The following is a 17,999-nucleotide window of genomic DNA, read 5'->3' as shown; positions in this document are numbered from 1 at the left end:
GGGAGGTGGTTGGGGGATGGGGTAACTAGGTAACAGGCACTGAGGGGGGACACTTGATGGGATGAGTACTGGGTGTATACTACATGTTAGTTAGCAAATTGAATTTAAATTTTAAAAAATGTAAAAAATGCCATATTTATTAACTATTAAAAGTTTATATGGGCATTTTCAGTTTCTGGATTCCTTATGCTTATCCACAGAGTTGATATCTTATTTATTACACATTTTCAAAACTGCACTTCACCTAAGAAATATCCTTGTTAGAAATTAAATGGGAATTTGCTAATATTAGAAAAAAATACCAACTAGAGATTGAAATAAAACGTCCACTTTAATATTTATCACACAAATGTTTACTTACACGTATCTGAAAATTATAAGACAATTTTTGCATGTCACAATTATATTACTATTCATATAAGAACTACACATAGTCATTTATTCAACTATATCAGGATAACACACAAGGTTTTTGTTTTTTTTAGACTTCTTAGTTAAAAGCAAACACCAAGGAAAATGAATTTCCAAAGATTAAGTTATTAACAATATAAATAAAAATTATTTCTAAATGTCTTACATTTTGACAACTTTGAATTATACTTACATACTCTTAGTTCCAAAACCATAAATTATAACACGGGTCACTGTCAGGGTGAAAATATATTTTTTTAAAGCTTCTTTTAAAATATGCTATTATTATGCTTAACATCACTTGATTTATTCTTGGCACATGTGGCATCTGGAAAAGTAAAAATACACTTTGCCAATTTTATGTTATTGTGCAGGTACAAGAGAAAGAGCACAGTTTGGGAGGCAGATAGACCTGTGTTCAATTACCAGCTTTGTTCAAAGTTATGTTGTGTGAGGCTGGTCAATTACTTCTTGGCACGGGGCCAGGATTAAACCAAATAATGCATATTTTAAAATGCATAGCATGGGCACTAAATGAATGATAGATCCTTTCCCCAATCTATTCATACTGAAACAAAAGCAAAATATCAGTCTTATGTTTTTGTCCAACTTGAAAAACTGAAAAAAAATTGGAAATTTAAAAATAAAATTAACCATGTTTTGAAAAATTGTACTTTCAAGAAATAAAGCCTTCATCAGGCTTAAATATTTCTCAATAAAACTTAGTGCCTACTATACCCTGATTTTTTTAAAAGTCCTAAAGTATGATAAAATGGTCAATGGTTAAGGACTTTTGGTTTTCTTTTGTGCTACTGATATAAAAATAATGGCTATATTTAAGGCTCATTAAGTGATTGTAGTTGCCCTGAACCAAATCTATATTCTTGATGTTGAACTATCAATTGAAACAGACCTACTGCCTTGAATGAGAATGCTCATTTGGTGGCAGGTGGCAGTACAGCTTGACTCATATATACAATCACAAACCCACCTTTCTCATGCTAAATACTTGGTGTTTGGATGATCTAAGATTCCTGAAAATTAAATTTAAATTGTCACAAGGAATAGCCTACTTCAGACAGCAATGCTTTCCATCCCTGTTCTTGGCTCTTCTTGTCCCCTACCCTGACTACCCAACAAATCATCTTTCCAAATCTGACTAAAAAACCTCTCCCTCAGGAATCTTTTCTTCACCAAACTCCACATCCCTCCATTTATGTCCCTGAAACTATTCTGTAATTTGTATTAGCTTCAACCTGCATATAATATTAGTCATGTTTTGTTTGCTTTCTACTTCCAGCTAAGATGTAGTCTCTTTGACTTTTTAAACTTCCACAGTGTTTAGCACAATACTGTGCATGTATGTATTTATGTGACTGTGTATATGCATATGGTGTGTGTGTGTGTGTGTGTGTGTGTGTGTGTGTGTGTGTTGAATGAATAAAAGACTAAAGAACCTGGGTGGGTATAGGGTGGGAACATTTACTAATTTTTCAGAAATAAAAATTTCCTAAACCTTCTTAAGACTAAAAAATCTGGTTTCCAAAGCTATCTCAGTTTGGGTTTGAACATGTCAATAATAAAAAAGGCAGTGAAAAACCTGTTTAAAAAACCTTTATGAAATATTCCAAAAGGCTTTTTAATAAATTATAAAGAGCACCAAACTAAAATATTTTACTAAATAGTGGGTAACCTTTCTTATAACTTTATAAATGTAGACTTTTTATTCAAGACAAAGAATACTGAACAGGAATAGGTGTTGTGAATCAGGATAAAAAAGGCAATTAATCTAAGTCAATATCTAATGTGTATTTTGCAATTCATCTGAAAAGCCTTCTGTGGTACACATGTATGTTATGGTAAGTAAAAGAATGATTTATATCAGGATGTTGTAGATCTCTATAGTTTTCTGATACTATAAAATATGATACATATACTGAAGCTGCTATTTAACAAGAAAAATTTTGTTTATAATAGCTGTTAATATTAAAATAGGATATAATAAAAAATTATTTTCAATGTGTATATTTTCAAATTTGCCTGACAGTGTCCTTTTGAGAAATCTGACAATTTGTAATTAGATTACAGACATTTGAATTTCATTTTTATGATCGAAAATATTACACTCACATAACAAACAACGCTATATAGTAGCTTTTTACTGAAGCACTCTGCAATTTATATTTAAAGCTTTGCAATAAAACAAAATTCATTGTACTCTGTAAGTAAAATTATACAACATATAATACACACCATAATTACATTAAGAATAAATAAATGAAGCATAAAAACTCTGTGCCATAACAATGGATTATTTTAGCTGTCATTCTAAATATTAATTTTTATGTTTGTATTGAGTCCTAATGTATTTTAAACTCAAGAACCTTTATCTTTAAAGAATATACTCAAAATACCAAGTTTGGAGTATAAACATAAAATTTTATGCCTCTTTCTCTAGGTCACGTAGGAAATAAAATAAGACAAATGGAAGGCAAGGACAGTTCTTTCTGTTACTGCAAAATGCCTCTTTGCTTTCACATAGATTTCTGTGTCATTTCTGGAATATTACAAGATGACAAATATTACAAGACGAGAGCTTGGCAAATTATAAAGCTTATTTAAGTGATTTCTTATTTGGAAGAAAGGAAAAAATTTAAACAAAGAACTTTTGGCTTACTCATTCTCAATCTTTTTTTCGCTAATAAAGCACTTCTTGAAATGCTCACTATTAATCATTTTAAACAGCACAAAATGAATTTGATTAATTTACAGAATTCATCACAATAGGTCATCAGTATAGATACTAGGGTGAGGTCCTAGAATTTGTTACACGTAAGGCTAAACTCGCAAGAGATCGCATGGCAAAAGTAGAAACTTTGTGACATATCCCAGCTTTTGAAATATAGTTAGAAGCCAATCGAAAAAGCCTTTCAGCACCAAAGGTATTGAAGTGCCCAGGAAGCACCTTCTCTACCAGACCTCTGTCCACTAATTCTATCAGACGTTCACAGGTTCCAACATAGTCACTTATCCTGCTGTACGGGAGCCAGTCAATCAGTGATCCATCATACACGACGTCTCCACTGAAGAGAATCTTTCGGTCTTTGTCATGTAAGCAAATACTGCCCCTGGAGTGACCAGGCATGTGCATAACAGTGAGCTGTCTGTCACCAAGGTTGATCACATCCCCTACAAATGGAAACAGATTTTACAGATAAACATGTTGTATACTTGCTTCAATCACTTAAAGAATAAAAGAACATTAGATGGTTTCAAAGAGGTTGTAGGGAAGGATGACACTTAATTTTATTTCAAAAATACAGTATTTCTTAATGATTTAAAAATAAGTTGCCCATATTTCATTTCTATTGTTTGCTTGACTAGTGTTTGTCAAGTGAGTTATGTGAAACACTATTTCTGCAGGTTGTTAGGATACATAAAAAAAGGGAAGATGCTGTAGTCAAAGAGTTTTGGAAACCTTTCCTTCAAGGAAAATGAAGCAGCTTCTTTTTTTCTGCAAGGCTTCTGACAACTTTTTAATATGCTAATCTACATTGTAGATATACAGAAGGGAGATATGATTGTACCATTTCTCAAACTTATTTGACCACAAAACTAATTTTTCAGTAAATCCATGGTACCAGTGTCCTGATGACACAATTCATGAATGCTGCTCTTTGAGGTATGAGTGCAAAATTGCTGTTTCACTGGATTTAAATCAGTACTAATTTAAGTAAATCATCATAATCTTAAAGTTCCATATGGTTATCTTTAGTGCAAATATATATACATGCAGAAAAAAAAATCAAAGACATATAGTTAAAAAGTTAATAGGGGGGATGCCTGGGTGGCTCAGTGGTTGAGCATCTGCCTTCGGCTTAGGGTGTAATCCCGGGGTCCGGGATCAAGTCCCACATTGGGCTCCTTGCGGGGAGCCTACTTCTCCCCTGCCTATATCTCTGCCTCTCTCTGTGTCTCTCATGAATAAATAAATAAAATATTTTTTAAAAAGTTAATAGAGGAATTAAAACAGTGTAAAAATCAGAATTTGTTAAACCTAAAAAACAATAAAAGAGGAAAAGAGGGATAGATAAGAAATAAGGCATAGAAAACAAATAACAAAATGGCACACTTACATTCAACTATATCAATAATTACATTAAATGTTAATGAGATAAACATTCCAGTCAAAGGCAGAGATTATCAAAATAGATTTAAAAAGAAAGACATGGGGCGCCTAGATGGCTCATCGAGTAAGTGTCTGAATTCCATTCAGGTCATGATCTCAGAATCCTGGGATTGAGCCCCCTATCTGGCTCCCTGCTTAGCAGGGAACCTACCCTCCTCCCCCGCCATACACATGTGTGCACTGTCTCTCTCCCTCTCAAATAAATAAATAACATCTTGAAAAAATAGTAATAAAAAGCAAGATACATATGCAGTCTGTAAGAGAGAACCTATAAGGTCAAAGACAAAAAGAGGTTGAAAAAGTTATACCACATAAAGATTAATAAGAGATCTAGAGTGGCTATTTTAATATTAGACAAAATAAGGACTATTAGTATAGAAAAGAGGTATATTTTATTAGGATATACATTAAGTCAACACACTAAAACATTATGAATGTGCTTGTACCTAAAGTAGAGACTAAAATTCACAAAGCAAAAACTGATAGAACTGAAATAAGAATAAACAGTTCAAGAGTACCTGGGTAGCCTAGTCATTTAATCCTCTGACTCTTGATTTTGGCTAAGGTCAGGATCTCAAACTCATGAGATCGAGCCCCATGACAGCTTAGTGTGGAGTCAGTTTAGGACTCTCTCCCTTCCCTCTGCCTTTCCCTAGAGCCTGCTCACACATGCTCTCTCAAATAAATATCTTTAACAAAAGAATAGGGGGGAAAAAACAAAAAAATAAAAAAAAAACCAAAAGAATAGAGGATCTCTGGGTGGCTCAGTGGTTTAGCGCTTGCCTTCAGCCCAGGGCGTGATCCTGGAGTCCCGGGATCGAGTCCCACATCAGGCTCCCTGTATGGAGCCTGCTTCTCCCTCTGCCTGTGTCTCTGCCTCTCTCTCTCTCTGTGTGTGTGTGTCTCTCATGAATAAATAAATAAAATCTTAAAAAAAAAGAATAAACAGTTTAACAATTATCCTTAGAGATTTAAATATTCCTCTCTAAATAATTTGTAAAATAAATAAGTAGATAAATAGTAAGACTACAGAAAACATGAACAACACTATCAACCAACTTGACCTAAGTAACATATATAAAATTCTTTTTCTTAAAAGAGCATATATTCTTTTTACTGCACATGGGATATTCACTGGGGTATACAGTGAGGCCATCAATAAGTCTCAGAAAATATGAAAGGAATAAAATCATAAAAATATGTTGTTTAACTACAACATAATCAAATGAGAAATTAGTAACAAACATAAATATGGGAAATACCCAGATATGCACAAAGTAAGCATCACGATTCTATATAACTTATGGATCAAGGATGAAATCCCAAAGGAGATTAGAAAATCTCTTGAATTGAATGAAAATAAAAATAAAATGTATCCAAATTTATGGGATGCAGCTAACACAGTGCTTAGAAAAAAATTTATTGCTTTCAATGCTTATTTATAAAGGGTTAACTGTTTAAAATCAGAGTTTCTAACTAAAGTTTCAATCTTAAGAAGTTAGGAAAAGGAGCAAATTAAGTACAAAGTAATTGAATGAAAAAAATTAGAGAAAACACAAAGTTCAAAAATTAGGAAAGAAAGAAAGGGTATCACTATTACTCTAAGGAAATTAAAGGGAGTATATGGGAATGTTATGAATATCTTTAAGTCAACAAATTTGACAACTTAGTTAAAATAGATTCGAGAATGGTGAATAACTAACAAGACAGGAAACAACAAATGTTGGAGAGGATTTGGAGAAAGGGGAACCCTCTTGCACTGTTTTTGGGAATGAGAACTGGTTCAGCCACTCTGGAAAACTGTATGGAGGTTCCTCAAAGAGTTAAAAATAGATGTGCCCTACGACCCAGCAATTGCACTGCTGGGGATTTACCCCAAAGATTCAGATGCAGGAAATCTTGGCAGGACACCTGCACCCCAATGTTCATAGCAGCAATGTCCACAATAGCCAAACTGTGGAAGGAGCGTTGGTGTCTATCAACGGATGAATGGATAGAGAAGATGTGGTCTATGTATACAATGGAATATTACTCAGCCATCAGAAACTACGAATACCCACCAGTTGCTTCGATGTGGATGGAACTGGAGGGTGTTATGCTGAGTGAAGCGAGTCAATCGGAGAAGGACAAACATTATACGGTTTATTCATACAGGGAATATAAAAAATAGTGAAAGGGAATAAAGGGCAAAGGAGAGAAAATGAGTTGGAAATATCAGAAAGGGAGACAGAACATGAGAGACTCCTAACTCTGGGAAACGAACAAGGGGTAGCAGAAGGGGAAGTGGGCAGGGGGATGGGGTGACTGGGTGATAGGCACTGAGGGGGGCACTGGACGGGATGAGCACTGGATGTTATGCTATATGTTGGCAAATCGAACTCCAATAAAAATAAATAAATAAATAAATAAATAAATAAATAAATAAATAAATATTCTTAAAGACAAATTACCTAAAGTGATTGAAGAAGAAATCGAAAATCTAAATAGACCTATATAAAGCAGAGAAATTGATTAATAATTTAAATCTCCCACAAAGAAAAGTCCAGGCTCAAAGATGGCTTCATTGGTCAATTGTGTCAATCACTCAAGACAGGGAAAGAATCTAGACTTTCAGAGTATCAATGAGGAGGGAAAGTTTTCAAATGCAATTTTAGACAAAGACAATGTAAAAAAAGAAAACTACAAAACAATATTCGTAATGAAAGTAGTCTCAAAATCTATATCAAAATATTGGCCAATTAAATACAGCAATTTATAATAGAATAATGATCAAATGGGGTTTATCACAGATATGTAAATTTGGTTTGATGTCTGAAAATCAAGTAATGTAATATACTATATTAGTAAAATAAAAGAGAAATGCCATATGAACATTTCGATAGATGTGGCAAAGCATATGACAAAATCCAACCCTTACTAGTGATAAAACTCAGCAAACTAGAAAGAGAAGGAAAGGTCCTCAACTTGATAAAGGGCACCTATGAAAAACCTACAGCTAATATATCACTGAATAGAAACACTAAAGGTTTTCTTCCTAAGGTAAGAACAAGGCAAGGATGTTTACTTTTGCCATTTCTATTTAACATTACACTAAAGATTCTAGCCACTGCAGTAAGACAAGAAAAAGAGAATAAAGTCACACAGAGTTGGAAAAGAAGTAAATCTATCTTTATTCATAGATAAGATCCTTTTGTAGAAAATTCTAAGAAATGTACAAAAAAAGAGAATTAAAAGGCAAGTTTAACAATGTCACGGGGTACAAGATAAGATACAAAAATCAACTGTATTTCTATATATTACCAGTGAACAATCAAAAAATGAATTTAAAAGCCATTTTAGGGAACCCTGGGTGGCGCAGCGGTTTAGCGCCTGCCTTTGGCCCGGGGCGCGATCCTGGAGACCCAGGATCGAATCCCATGTCGGGCTCCCAGTGCATGGAGCCTGCTTCTCCCTCTGCCTGTGTCTCTGCCTCTCTCTCTGTGTGACTATCATAAATAAATAAAAATTAAAAAAAAATAAAAGCCATTTCATTCACAACAGCATCAAGAAGAATAAAATACTTAGGGAGGAAAATCTAATAAAAGATGTCTTTTATATCTATACACTGAAAAAGTATAAAAACACTATTAAGAGAAATTAAAGACCTAAATAAAAGGAGAGGGATGCCATGTCATTTAACTGGAAGCCTCAAAATTGCTAAGATGGTATTTAAATTTGATTTTTCCTATAGCTGCACTGTCCAATAGATCTTTCAGAGATTACTGAAATATTCTGTATCAACACTGTCCAATAGGGTAGCCACTAGCCTCTGGCTAATGGTACTTGAAATAAGTCAAATGCACTAGAATTTTAATTTTAATCAATCCTAAGTAACTCAAATTTGTATTTAGGTAAGTCTCATATGGCTAGGGGCTACTGTAATCATGAGTATAGATCTATAGGTTTAATACAATCTCAGTCAAAATCTTGACCTTTTTTGCAGAAATTGGAAATCTCAATTTAAAAGGTATATGAAAAAATGCAAATGAAAAAATAGAAAATCTTTGGATCTTGGGCTAGACATAGCTGCTAGATATGACACAAATAAAGCATAAAGAAAAATGACTAATTAAACTCATCCAAGTTATCAACATTCTTGCTTAAAAATATACCATTAAGAAAGCAAAAAGGCGAGATGCCTGGGTAGCTGAGCAGTTGAAAGTCTGCCTTCACTGAGGGGGTGAATCGGGTCCAGGGATGGAGTCCCGCATTGGGCTGCCTGTGAGAAGCCTGCTTCTCCCTCTGTCTGTGTCTCTGCCTCTCTCTCTGTCTCTCATGAATAAATAAATAAAATCTTAAAAAAAAAAAAAAAAGAAAGCAAGGTATACATTGGGAGAAAATATTTGCAAAACATACGTCTGATAAAGGACTTGAATTCCAAATACATAAAGAATATTTATAACTCAAGAATAATACAAAGATAATTTTATTTATTTTTTTTATTTTTTAAAAGATTTTATGTATTCATGAGAGAGAGAGAGAGAGGCAGAGATACAGGCAGAGGGAGAAGCAGGCTCCATGCAGGGAGCCTGACGTGAGACTCAATCCTGGATCTCCAGGATCAGGCCCTGGACCCAACGTGGCACTAAATTGCTGAGCCACCCGGGCTGCCCAAAAGATAAAAATTTTTTAAAAGAAGAGATTTTAATAGACCTTTTAACAAGGAAGATATTTGAATAGCAAATAAGTACCTGAAAATATGCTCAAATTAATTAGTTATTAGGGAGATGCAAATTAAACCACAATGAAATATCACTACTTGCTCACTTGACTGGCTAACATAAAAACAGACTGACAAAATCAAGTGTTGACAAAGATGTGGAGAAACTGGAACTCTCATCCAGTTTGGGATGCATTTGGGAATGTAAAATGGTATAACTACATTGACAAACAGGAACTTTCTTAAAAAATTAACGTCCACTTACCATAAGATCAGGAATTCCATTCTTAGGTATCTACCAAGGGAAATGAAAACATGCATCCACACAAGACTTGCATGCAGATGTTCATGGCAGCTTTATTAGTAACAGCCTGAAACCAAGGGTGCCTGGGTGTCTCAGCAGTTAAGCATCCAGCTATTGATTTTGGCTCAGGTCATGATCTTAGGGTTGTGAGATTGAGCCCTTCGTTGGGCTCTGCACTGGGCATGAAGCCTCTTAAGATTTTTTCTCTCCCTTTGTCCCACCACCGTACTCATACATGCACACAAGTCCTCTCTCTCTCTCAAATAAATGAAAGATTCAAATTTCCTTCAACAGGTGAGTAGATAAAATATGTTATATCCATAAATGGATTATTTCTGAGCAAGAGAAAGGAATGAATTATTAAAAGGTACAACATGGACAAATCTCCAAAACATCATTCCACATGAAAGAAGACAGACACAAAAGATCATATATGATTGAATTTGTAGAAACTTTTCAGAAAAAAAACAAAGAAACAAACAAAACACCATAGTGACAAAACAGTTCAGTGGGGCCAGGAGTGAGAACAGGGATTGTTCTGGTATTTTCTTGAATCGCAGTAATTATGTTAAGATGGATTCAGACACTCAACTTTTTCTGCATTCTAGTCATAAGGGGCCAGCCTCCTTTACAAGATAGTTGCTCTATATTTAAAGTGCCTCTGGGGAATCACAAACCACTGTCATTTATGTATGGTTGGCAAGTAAGGTAAGAAATTATAGCTAAGTTAGTGTAATATAATAGTTGTTGGAGATCGATTTTTTTGTAAGTGTATAGAAAGGAGGGGAGTGAGGGAAACCCTCCCAAAAAACAGCTGTAGCTAATTGGAATCTTACAGATCTTTCCAGGTGATATTCAAGATATTTAGCAAGGTAAGTCATAAGTGCCCACCTATCAAAATGGATACCAATTGTAAGCAGTTGATAAGGTCATGATGGCTAAATATCAGTAGATCTGCCATTACTCTGTGGCTTTATAAATGCCTCCCATATGCTTATAATGCTCACATATATAATTTCATCATGACTGCTCTTACAAGAATCAGAATTGCCTGTGAAATGTACTTATATATAAATGCCACATATAAATATATAATACACATTCATGAACAATATCTTTCCAAGCCCTCACCCTGACCCAGTTGTATCAGATTGCAGCCATACTAAACTTCTCTAGGCTTCTCAAATACCCTTTCCCATCTTGGTATTCCCCAAACTTTTACTTCATTTTTAATCAAAGAAATATATGTACATATTTCAATTAAGATATCCTAGAAGGGCTTAAAATATAAGAAAAAGTTACTTGCTCCATTCTGACTCTGTCTCCAATCCTGCTCCAAGAATCCACCACTTTTTAACAATTTTTCTTCTGGTAGCTGCCTCTACTGGATATACCCATCTCTAAATAATTTTTATATTTCATTTCTTGATTTACCAATTAGATACACTGTACTGATTTCATTCATGTATTACCATTTCTTGGTTTTTAAATTTTAGATGATATTGATTGACTTCCACTACGAAATACATGAATTTTTAGCTCTTTTACTCTTCATCTCTTGGAACTATGTATTTCTCATCCTCTCACCCTGCAAAAGAGTAATGATTTAACAGCTCCAAAGTGGAGGTCTTTATGCCTAGCATAGTATCATTGTTCAAAGTATCATCTTTGCCATTATCCTGATGCTTCCTTCCAACTATCTCTTGTATTAAATCTCTTGTTTCCTGTATTTCATGTCTCCCTCTTGCTTTACTTCCTTATTTTGAAGGGAGTAACTAAAATAAAATTATTATTATTTTTTAAAGATTTTATTTATTTATTCATGATAGACACACATAAAGAGAGAGAGGCAGAGACATAGGCAGAGGAAGAAGCAGGCTCCATGCAGGGAGCCCGACGTGGGACTTGATCCCAGGATTCCAGGATCACGCCCTGGGCTGAAGGCAGGCACTTAAACCACTGAGCCACCCGGGCTCCCCAAGATAAAATTATATAGTAGTAACTTTCTAAGCAACAGCATGTGGGAAACAATCTTTTTGAGTATATGACTGTTAGTGAAATGGATGCAGAATTCTAAGCTGGAAATAAATTGTATTCAAATAAGGCATAGTTTTCCTTCTTTAGCTCCAAAGCCATTATGATCTGTGCAGATGACTTTTTTTTTAAGATTTATTTATTTGAGAGAGAGAGAGAGAGAAGTATGTGTGGGGGGTGGTGACAGAGACAAGATAGAATCTCAAGCAGACTCCCCACTGAGCACGGAGCCTTACACAAGGCTTGATCCCAGGATCCTGAAATCATGACCTAAGCTGAAACGGAAGAGTTGGACACTTAACCGACAGAGCCACTCCAGGTGCCCCTGTATAAATGACTTTTTAAATTAAAATTTCTGGAAGTTTGATTCCAGTATTCTGCAATTTTACAATAATATGCCTTTGGTTGGGTGTGTTTTCATTCATGCTAGACACTCTGTGGGCTCTCTCAATCTGAAAATTTATGTCTCTTAATTATGGGATATTTTCATGAATAATCTGTTATGTTTTCTTTTCCCCCACTTTCTCTATTCCACTTGTGCTTCTTTTATTCCAATGTTGAATTTTCCAAACTGGTCCTCTCCTAGTCATCATTTTGCCTATCTGCTCTTTTCTTTTTAAGGTTTTCAACTTTATCTTCCAGTTCTTCTAAGAAACTTCTGCCATTTTAGGGGCATCTGGGTGGTTCAGTTGGTTAAGCAACTGACTATTGATTTCAGCTCAGATTATCATCTAAGGATCACGAGATCAACCCTCATGTTGAGCCCCACATCAGGCAGCGGGCAATTTCTGCTTCTCTCTCCTCTCTCTCTCCCTCTCCCTCCCTCACCCTCTGCCCCTCCCCCTGTCACAAGTATTCTCTCTCTGAAATAAATAAATCTTAAAAAAAAAAAAAAAGAAAGAAACTTCTGTCGTTTTAAATTCCAAGAGCTCGTGTGTGTGTGTGTGTGTGTGTGTGTGTGCACATACTGTTCTGTTGCTTATTTTTAAAGCTTCCTATTGGGCAGCCCCGGTGGCGCAGCGGTTTAGCGCCGTCTGAAGCCTGGGGTGTGATCTTGGAGACCCTGGATCGAGTCCCACGTCAGGCTTCCTTTAAGGAGTCTGCTTCTCCCTCTGCCTATGTCTCTGCCCCTCTCTCTCTGTCTCTATGAATAAATAAAATCTTAAAAAAAAATAAAGCATCCTATTATCTCTTGGATATCTTTTTTTTAAAGATCTTATTTATTTATTCTTTAGAGAGAGAGAGAGAGAGAGAGAGAGGCAGAGACACAGGCAGAGAGAGAAGCAGGCTCCATGCAGGGAGCCCGATGTGGGACTCAATCCCTGGTCTCCAAGATCAGGCCCTGGGCTGAAGGTGGTGCTAAACCACTGAGCCACCTGGGCTGCCGTCTCTTGGATATCTTGAATGCAATAGCTTCTGTTATCCCCTGATGCTATTAATGATAGTCTTCAGCTCTCACTAGCTTTATGCTGTGTATTTCAGTATTTGATCTCATGTTAGACGATTTTCTCAGATTTTTCGTAATGCTTGGTTGCCTGTTTAAGAATGGGCATGAAAAGGCTGCTTAAAACACATGCATTGGGACTAGTTGACCAAGGCTTCACTGTAGAGACATCAAGCCAAAGACTGACTTAAGGATCATCATCTTAGTTTTTCCTCCAGGGCTGAATACATTTGCCAGATAAGATTCTTCCAATTTGCTACTTAGGGAGTAAAGATCTGGCTTTCATCCTTCTTGAAAACTAGTAGGAAACATTCTCTCTCTCTCTCTCTCTCTCTCTCTCTCTCTCTCTCACACACACACACACACACACACACATCTGTTTTCCATACTGAATTCTGAGCTCAAAGGTACTCAGCATCCTTCAATCAAGAAACTCCTCTGCTTTACTCTCCCCAGAGAACACACTAACCGAATGGGCATTCCAGAATTTTAACAGTTTCTTAAATGGTTTTCAACTAATTCTACTTATTTTAGTATTCTTTCCTTTGCCTCCACTAAGGTACCAGCTACTGCTAATTCCTGGGTCTTTTAAGGTTCCTGCAGTACAAACTGGATTGGCTCTTGATTTCCCCTCACTGTCAGGAGATAAAACTGCTGACTCAGTCATCACATTTACTCTCCAGCGTCTAAAATAATTCAATAGAGATTTATAGTTAAACAGACAAACCATGGTCCCTTTATTCTAGTCTTAGGTTTGGGATGGAGTCAAGATAGATGTGTTTTTCAATCTGCTACCTTTCTGGAATCGATTTTTTGTTTTTAACCTCCCCAAACGATTTAAGTCCACCTGTCATAACTGTGTAATTATCTTGGTGACTCAGGGCAAATTGTTTAAACATATATAATAGGGGACCAAATGTCTACAATTCATATCACTTGAATATTGTGAAAAACAGACAAAAAGATGTGTGCCCAGTGAAGAAGAAGGTGCTCTATTTACCTAAAGTTTATCTATCTTCTTATAGGAGGACACTATTTCACTATTAGTAGGGGGAGTTGTTTTTCCATCAAAGATGATATACTGGATGATGATCTCTCCTTGTCTCTCATAACCCAAAGTCAGCTTTTGGGTTATTATACAGTGCCCAGATTTATGCTGCCTTATGACAGGTGAACATCAAGTCATTAACTGTAATGTAATAAACTAATGACTTCAGCCTCCTTATGCTGTAACTAAAGCAATGACTTTATGTTGTTTGGGTGTGTGCTGTTCATGTGTGTGTGTAACTATGTATGAGTTTTTCATATAAATATTTTATATCTCCTTCAAGGCATTTGGATTATGATAACAGCAAGTTTTAGCAGGCCACACCATTCAGAAGAGAAAGGAAATTAATATTCCTGAAAAAGAGAAAATTAGATTCTACTTGAGAGGTGAGGCATTCTGCTTCTAATGAAAAACAACTTTTAATTTTAACACACTATTTTCAAGTTTAGGTGTTTGGTAAATATTAAGCTTTTTTTTTTCCACACCTGCAGAGGTGTAAAGCACCACACAAGTAGCTTGCCAGGCCTCCCTGCAGTTCCAAAATGCTATAATGCTACCACCATCAACTGGAATTTAGGAAACCTGGGTTCTAGTTCCAGCTCTCAAACTGACTATGTGACCTAGGCAGGATATTCAGGCCTGGTTGGACTCTTCATCTATAAAATAGTAATTCTTAAAATTCTTTCACAATTGGGATGGCTGGGTGGCTCAGCGGCTGAACCTCTGCCTTTGGCTCAGGGCATGATCCTGGAGTTGTGGGATCAAGTCCCACATCAGTCCCTGCATGGAGCCTGCTTCTCCCTCTGCCTGTGTCTCTGCCTCTCTCTATTTCTCTATTTATCATGAATAAATAAATAAAATCTTTAAAAACAAAAACAAACAAACATTCTTTCACAATTGATTTCCTATTGCTGGCACAGGAGCAAAAGTAAACAAATCAGAAATAATGTATTCATTCAGACCAGTTAATATATATTAAATACTAATGCAAACATTTTTTTTGGTCTCAGTGCTATAATTAATTTACTTTGAATACCTATCAAGTGCATGAAAATCCTATCTCTAAAAAGTATCAATTTTATCAAGAAATACAAGAAATACTGTGAATGTACTTTTCTTTCCTCTCAAATTGTCAGATAATGACTCCCACATAACCAGTCTTTTTTTTTTTTTAATCTTTAGATATAATATTTTAATGAAAAGACTTTTTGGGTGGGGTGTGAGGGAGAGAATCTTGCTATTTTTTTTTATATTTCCAGTGATCAAGATCTTATTTATACAATAAACTGATTTTTGTAAAGATATTACATTATTTGTCATATTGGTCAGTCATAAAGTAGCCTTATTGTGCTGCAGCAACAGGATTTTTCTACCTCTTGGAGGAACGTTTTAATAAAATTGGTAATTAAAATGGTTTCAAGAGGGGATCCCTGGGTGGCTCAGCAGTTTGGCACCTGCCTTCCGCCCAGGGTGTGATCCTGGAGTCCCCGGATCAAGTCCCACGTCCATCAAGTCCCACCTCGGGCTCCCTGCATGGAGCCTGCTTCTCCCTCTGCCTGTGTCTCTGCCTCTCTCTCTGTGTGTCTCTCATGAATAAATAAATAAAATCTTTAAAAATAAATAAATAAATAAAATGGTTTCAAGATAAAAATGTGAGAAGGGGGTTTCACATCCTACTCAGAATTACCATAATATGTTTATGGGGTAGTATTTATGATGTACATGCTTTAATCCATTGCACCTTGGTTCAAATCCTAGCTTTTGTCACTATCATGCTCTGTGGACTCTCAGCAAGCCTATTTATTTATTTATGTATTTATTTATCTAAAAAAAATTTTTTTTGAAGATTTTATTTATTCATGAGAGAGAGAGAGAGAGAGAGAGAGAGAGGCAGAGAGAGAAGCAGGCCCCATGCAGGGAGCCCGTCGGGGGACTGGATCCCTGGTCTCCAGGGTCAGGCCCTGGGCCAAAGGGAGCGCTAAACCACTGGGCCACCGGGGCTGCCCTCGGCAAGCCATTTAATTAGGGGTCAGCCACCTCGCTTCAAACGTGCTGTGAAGATAAAATGAAATCAACAAAGCATTCTAAAAAAGAAAAGAAGGAAATTAATATACAAATATTGCTCTTGTGGCTAATTACCTCAATTGTAAGTGCCTGCTTGGGATTGAGAGGGCTGGGGCCCTACTCTTACATTTTATCCCATTAGTTTCTCTCCGATCCGCATCTCGTCTTTTATTACAGAGCCCAAGGCTCTCCATGCATCAGACCACATACTTCACTATCACCGGAAATAACCTTCTTATTGATTTTTCTCAGGCCTTGCTCGAAACCAGACCATATATCGTCATCCTGTAAGAATCACATATTCTACTTTTTTACGTTCGCTATCAAGCTTTTCTCTAATGAGGCGGCATCAAGGACAGAAACCCATGTGGAAGACGAGGCTGCACGAGCAGACTGGAACCGCTGCTCTCCAAGGGCTTTCTGAACCTACAGGTGGGCATCGCTCATGCCCAGCGGCGACCACCGACGTAGCCCGTGAAGTCAGCCGTTCTCGAAAGCACAGAGCATGTCGTGAACTCTATCAAGAGTCATCTCTTAAAAGTCTTTTCGCTAGAAAAAGCTCCTGGAAACCAGACCGGTGTTCAGAGAAAAGAATGGGACCTCCCTAGTCGCAAGCCACTGTGAGGTTACCAGTGTACCCGACGCAAGAAACTGGCTGGGGGGTCAACAGTGGCGGGGTTTCCTCGATGTGACAAGGAGCCAACCTAGGGCTGCAGCATGCATCCGTCCCGGCCTAGGGCTGCAGCAAAGCATCCCTCCCAGCTTAGGGCTGCAGCATGCATCCCTCCCAGTTTAGGGCTGCAGCATGCATCCCTCCCAGCCTAGGGCTGCAGCATGCATCCCTCCCAGTTTAGGGCTGCAGCACGCATCCCTCCCGGCCTAGGCCTGCAGCACGCATCCCTCCCGGCCTAGGCCTGCAGCACGCATCCCTCCCAGCCTAGGGCTGCAGCAGCACGCATCCCTCCCAGCCTAGGCCTGCAGCACGCATCCCTCCCGCCCTGAGCAAGCGCGCGCCCGAGGGCCCTTTACCGTCTTGCAGGACGAGGCTGGGCTGCACCGCCTGCACCCGGAACTGCCTGGCCCTCCAGCCGGGGCTGGGCGCCCGCACCACCTCGCTGTCAGACAGCCAGGTCACCGTCTCAAAGTTGTCCCCGCGAGCCAGCGCCTCGGCCTCGGCGTGATGCACCGCCACCCGGTCGAACTGGTAGAGGCCCCCGGAGTGGTCGAAGTGCACGTGGGTGGCCACGGCCAGCAGGGGCCGGCCCGCCGCGTCCCCCCCGGCCCCGAGGTCCTGCAGGAGGCCGGCGGAGTGCAGGTACTCCGGGAGGCTGCGCAGCCCCAGGCCCGTGTCGATCACCACGTCTTGCTCGGAACCGCGCACCAGCCAGATGTTGGCGCGGTTGCCGGACTCGTAGAAGCGCTCCTGGATCCAGAAGATGCCGTCGCCCAGGGACTTGTGGGCGTACCACTCGAGCGCGGACATGCTGGGCAGGGGTGCGGCCGCGCGGGCGCCAGGCGCTGCGGCGGCGCGGGGCGGTCGGCCCGCAGCCCGGGGGGAGGCGCAGAGACGCGGCCCGCAGCGCCCGCCCGCACCCGCGGCCGCTGGCAGCGCTGACGCGGGGGCCCTGCCGCCGAGCGGAGGCGACCGGAGGCCGCGTCCTCACCCGGGCGGCCTGACTGCGGGGCAGGCGCCAGGTGCTCCCGCCCACCGCGCGCCGCGAAGCTCCCCCTGCCGGCGCCGAAAGAGTCAGGCGAGGCCGGCGGGGCGGGTACGGCGCCTGCCAGGGGCTAAAAAACCTCTCGCCC

At 38.6% G+C, this 17,999-nt stretch overlaps 2 protein-coding genes across 2 annotated transcripts in view; one reads left to right on the top strand and one right to left on the bottom strand.

Annotated features, from left to right (window-relative positions):
• Positions 1 to 17,999, top strand: part of POLR3G (RNA polymerase III subunit G) — a 104,150-nt gene that overhangs the window by 43,090 nt on the left and 43,061 nt on the right. The window lies entirely within an intron of this gene.
• Positions 313 to 17,907, bottom strand: MBLAC2 (metallo-beta-lactamase domain containing 2). Its single transcript, XM_077865286.1, has 2 exons — positions 17,223 to 17,907; positions 313 to 3,600 (listed from the first exon to the last, which is right to left on the bottom strand). Exons 1-2 carry the CDS (start codon positions 17,674 to 17,676, stop codon positions 3,215 to 3,217), a joined length of 840 nt encoding a protein of 279 aa, XP_077721412.1. The 5' UTR covers positions 17,677 to 17,907; the 3' UTR covers positions 313 to 3,214.

This window comes from Canis aureus, chromosome 2 (assembly GCF_053574225.1).
Source record: "Canis aureus isolate CA01 chromosome 2, VMU_Caureus_v.1.0, whole genome shotgun sequence".
NCBI classification, from domain to species: Eukaryota; Metazoa; Chordata; class Mammalia; order Carnivora; family Canidae; genus Canis; species Canis aureus.
This window is presented reverse-complemented; position numbering and strand designations above follow the sequence as displayed.

Excerpts from the sequence above, each read along its gene's own strand:
- MBLAC2 (XM_077865286.1), bottom strand. The coding sequence starts at position 17,676 with ATGTCCGCGCTCGAGTGGTACGCCCACAAGTCCCTGGGCGACGGCATC. Across the intron at positions 3,601-17,222 it reads CAGCCTCGTCCTGCAAGACG|GGGATGTGATCAACCTTGGT; the intron begins GTAAAGGGCCCT and ends TTCCATTTGTAG.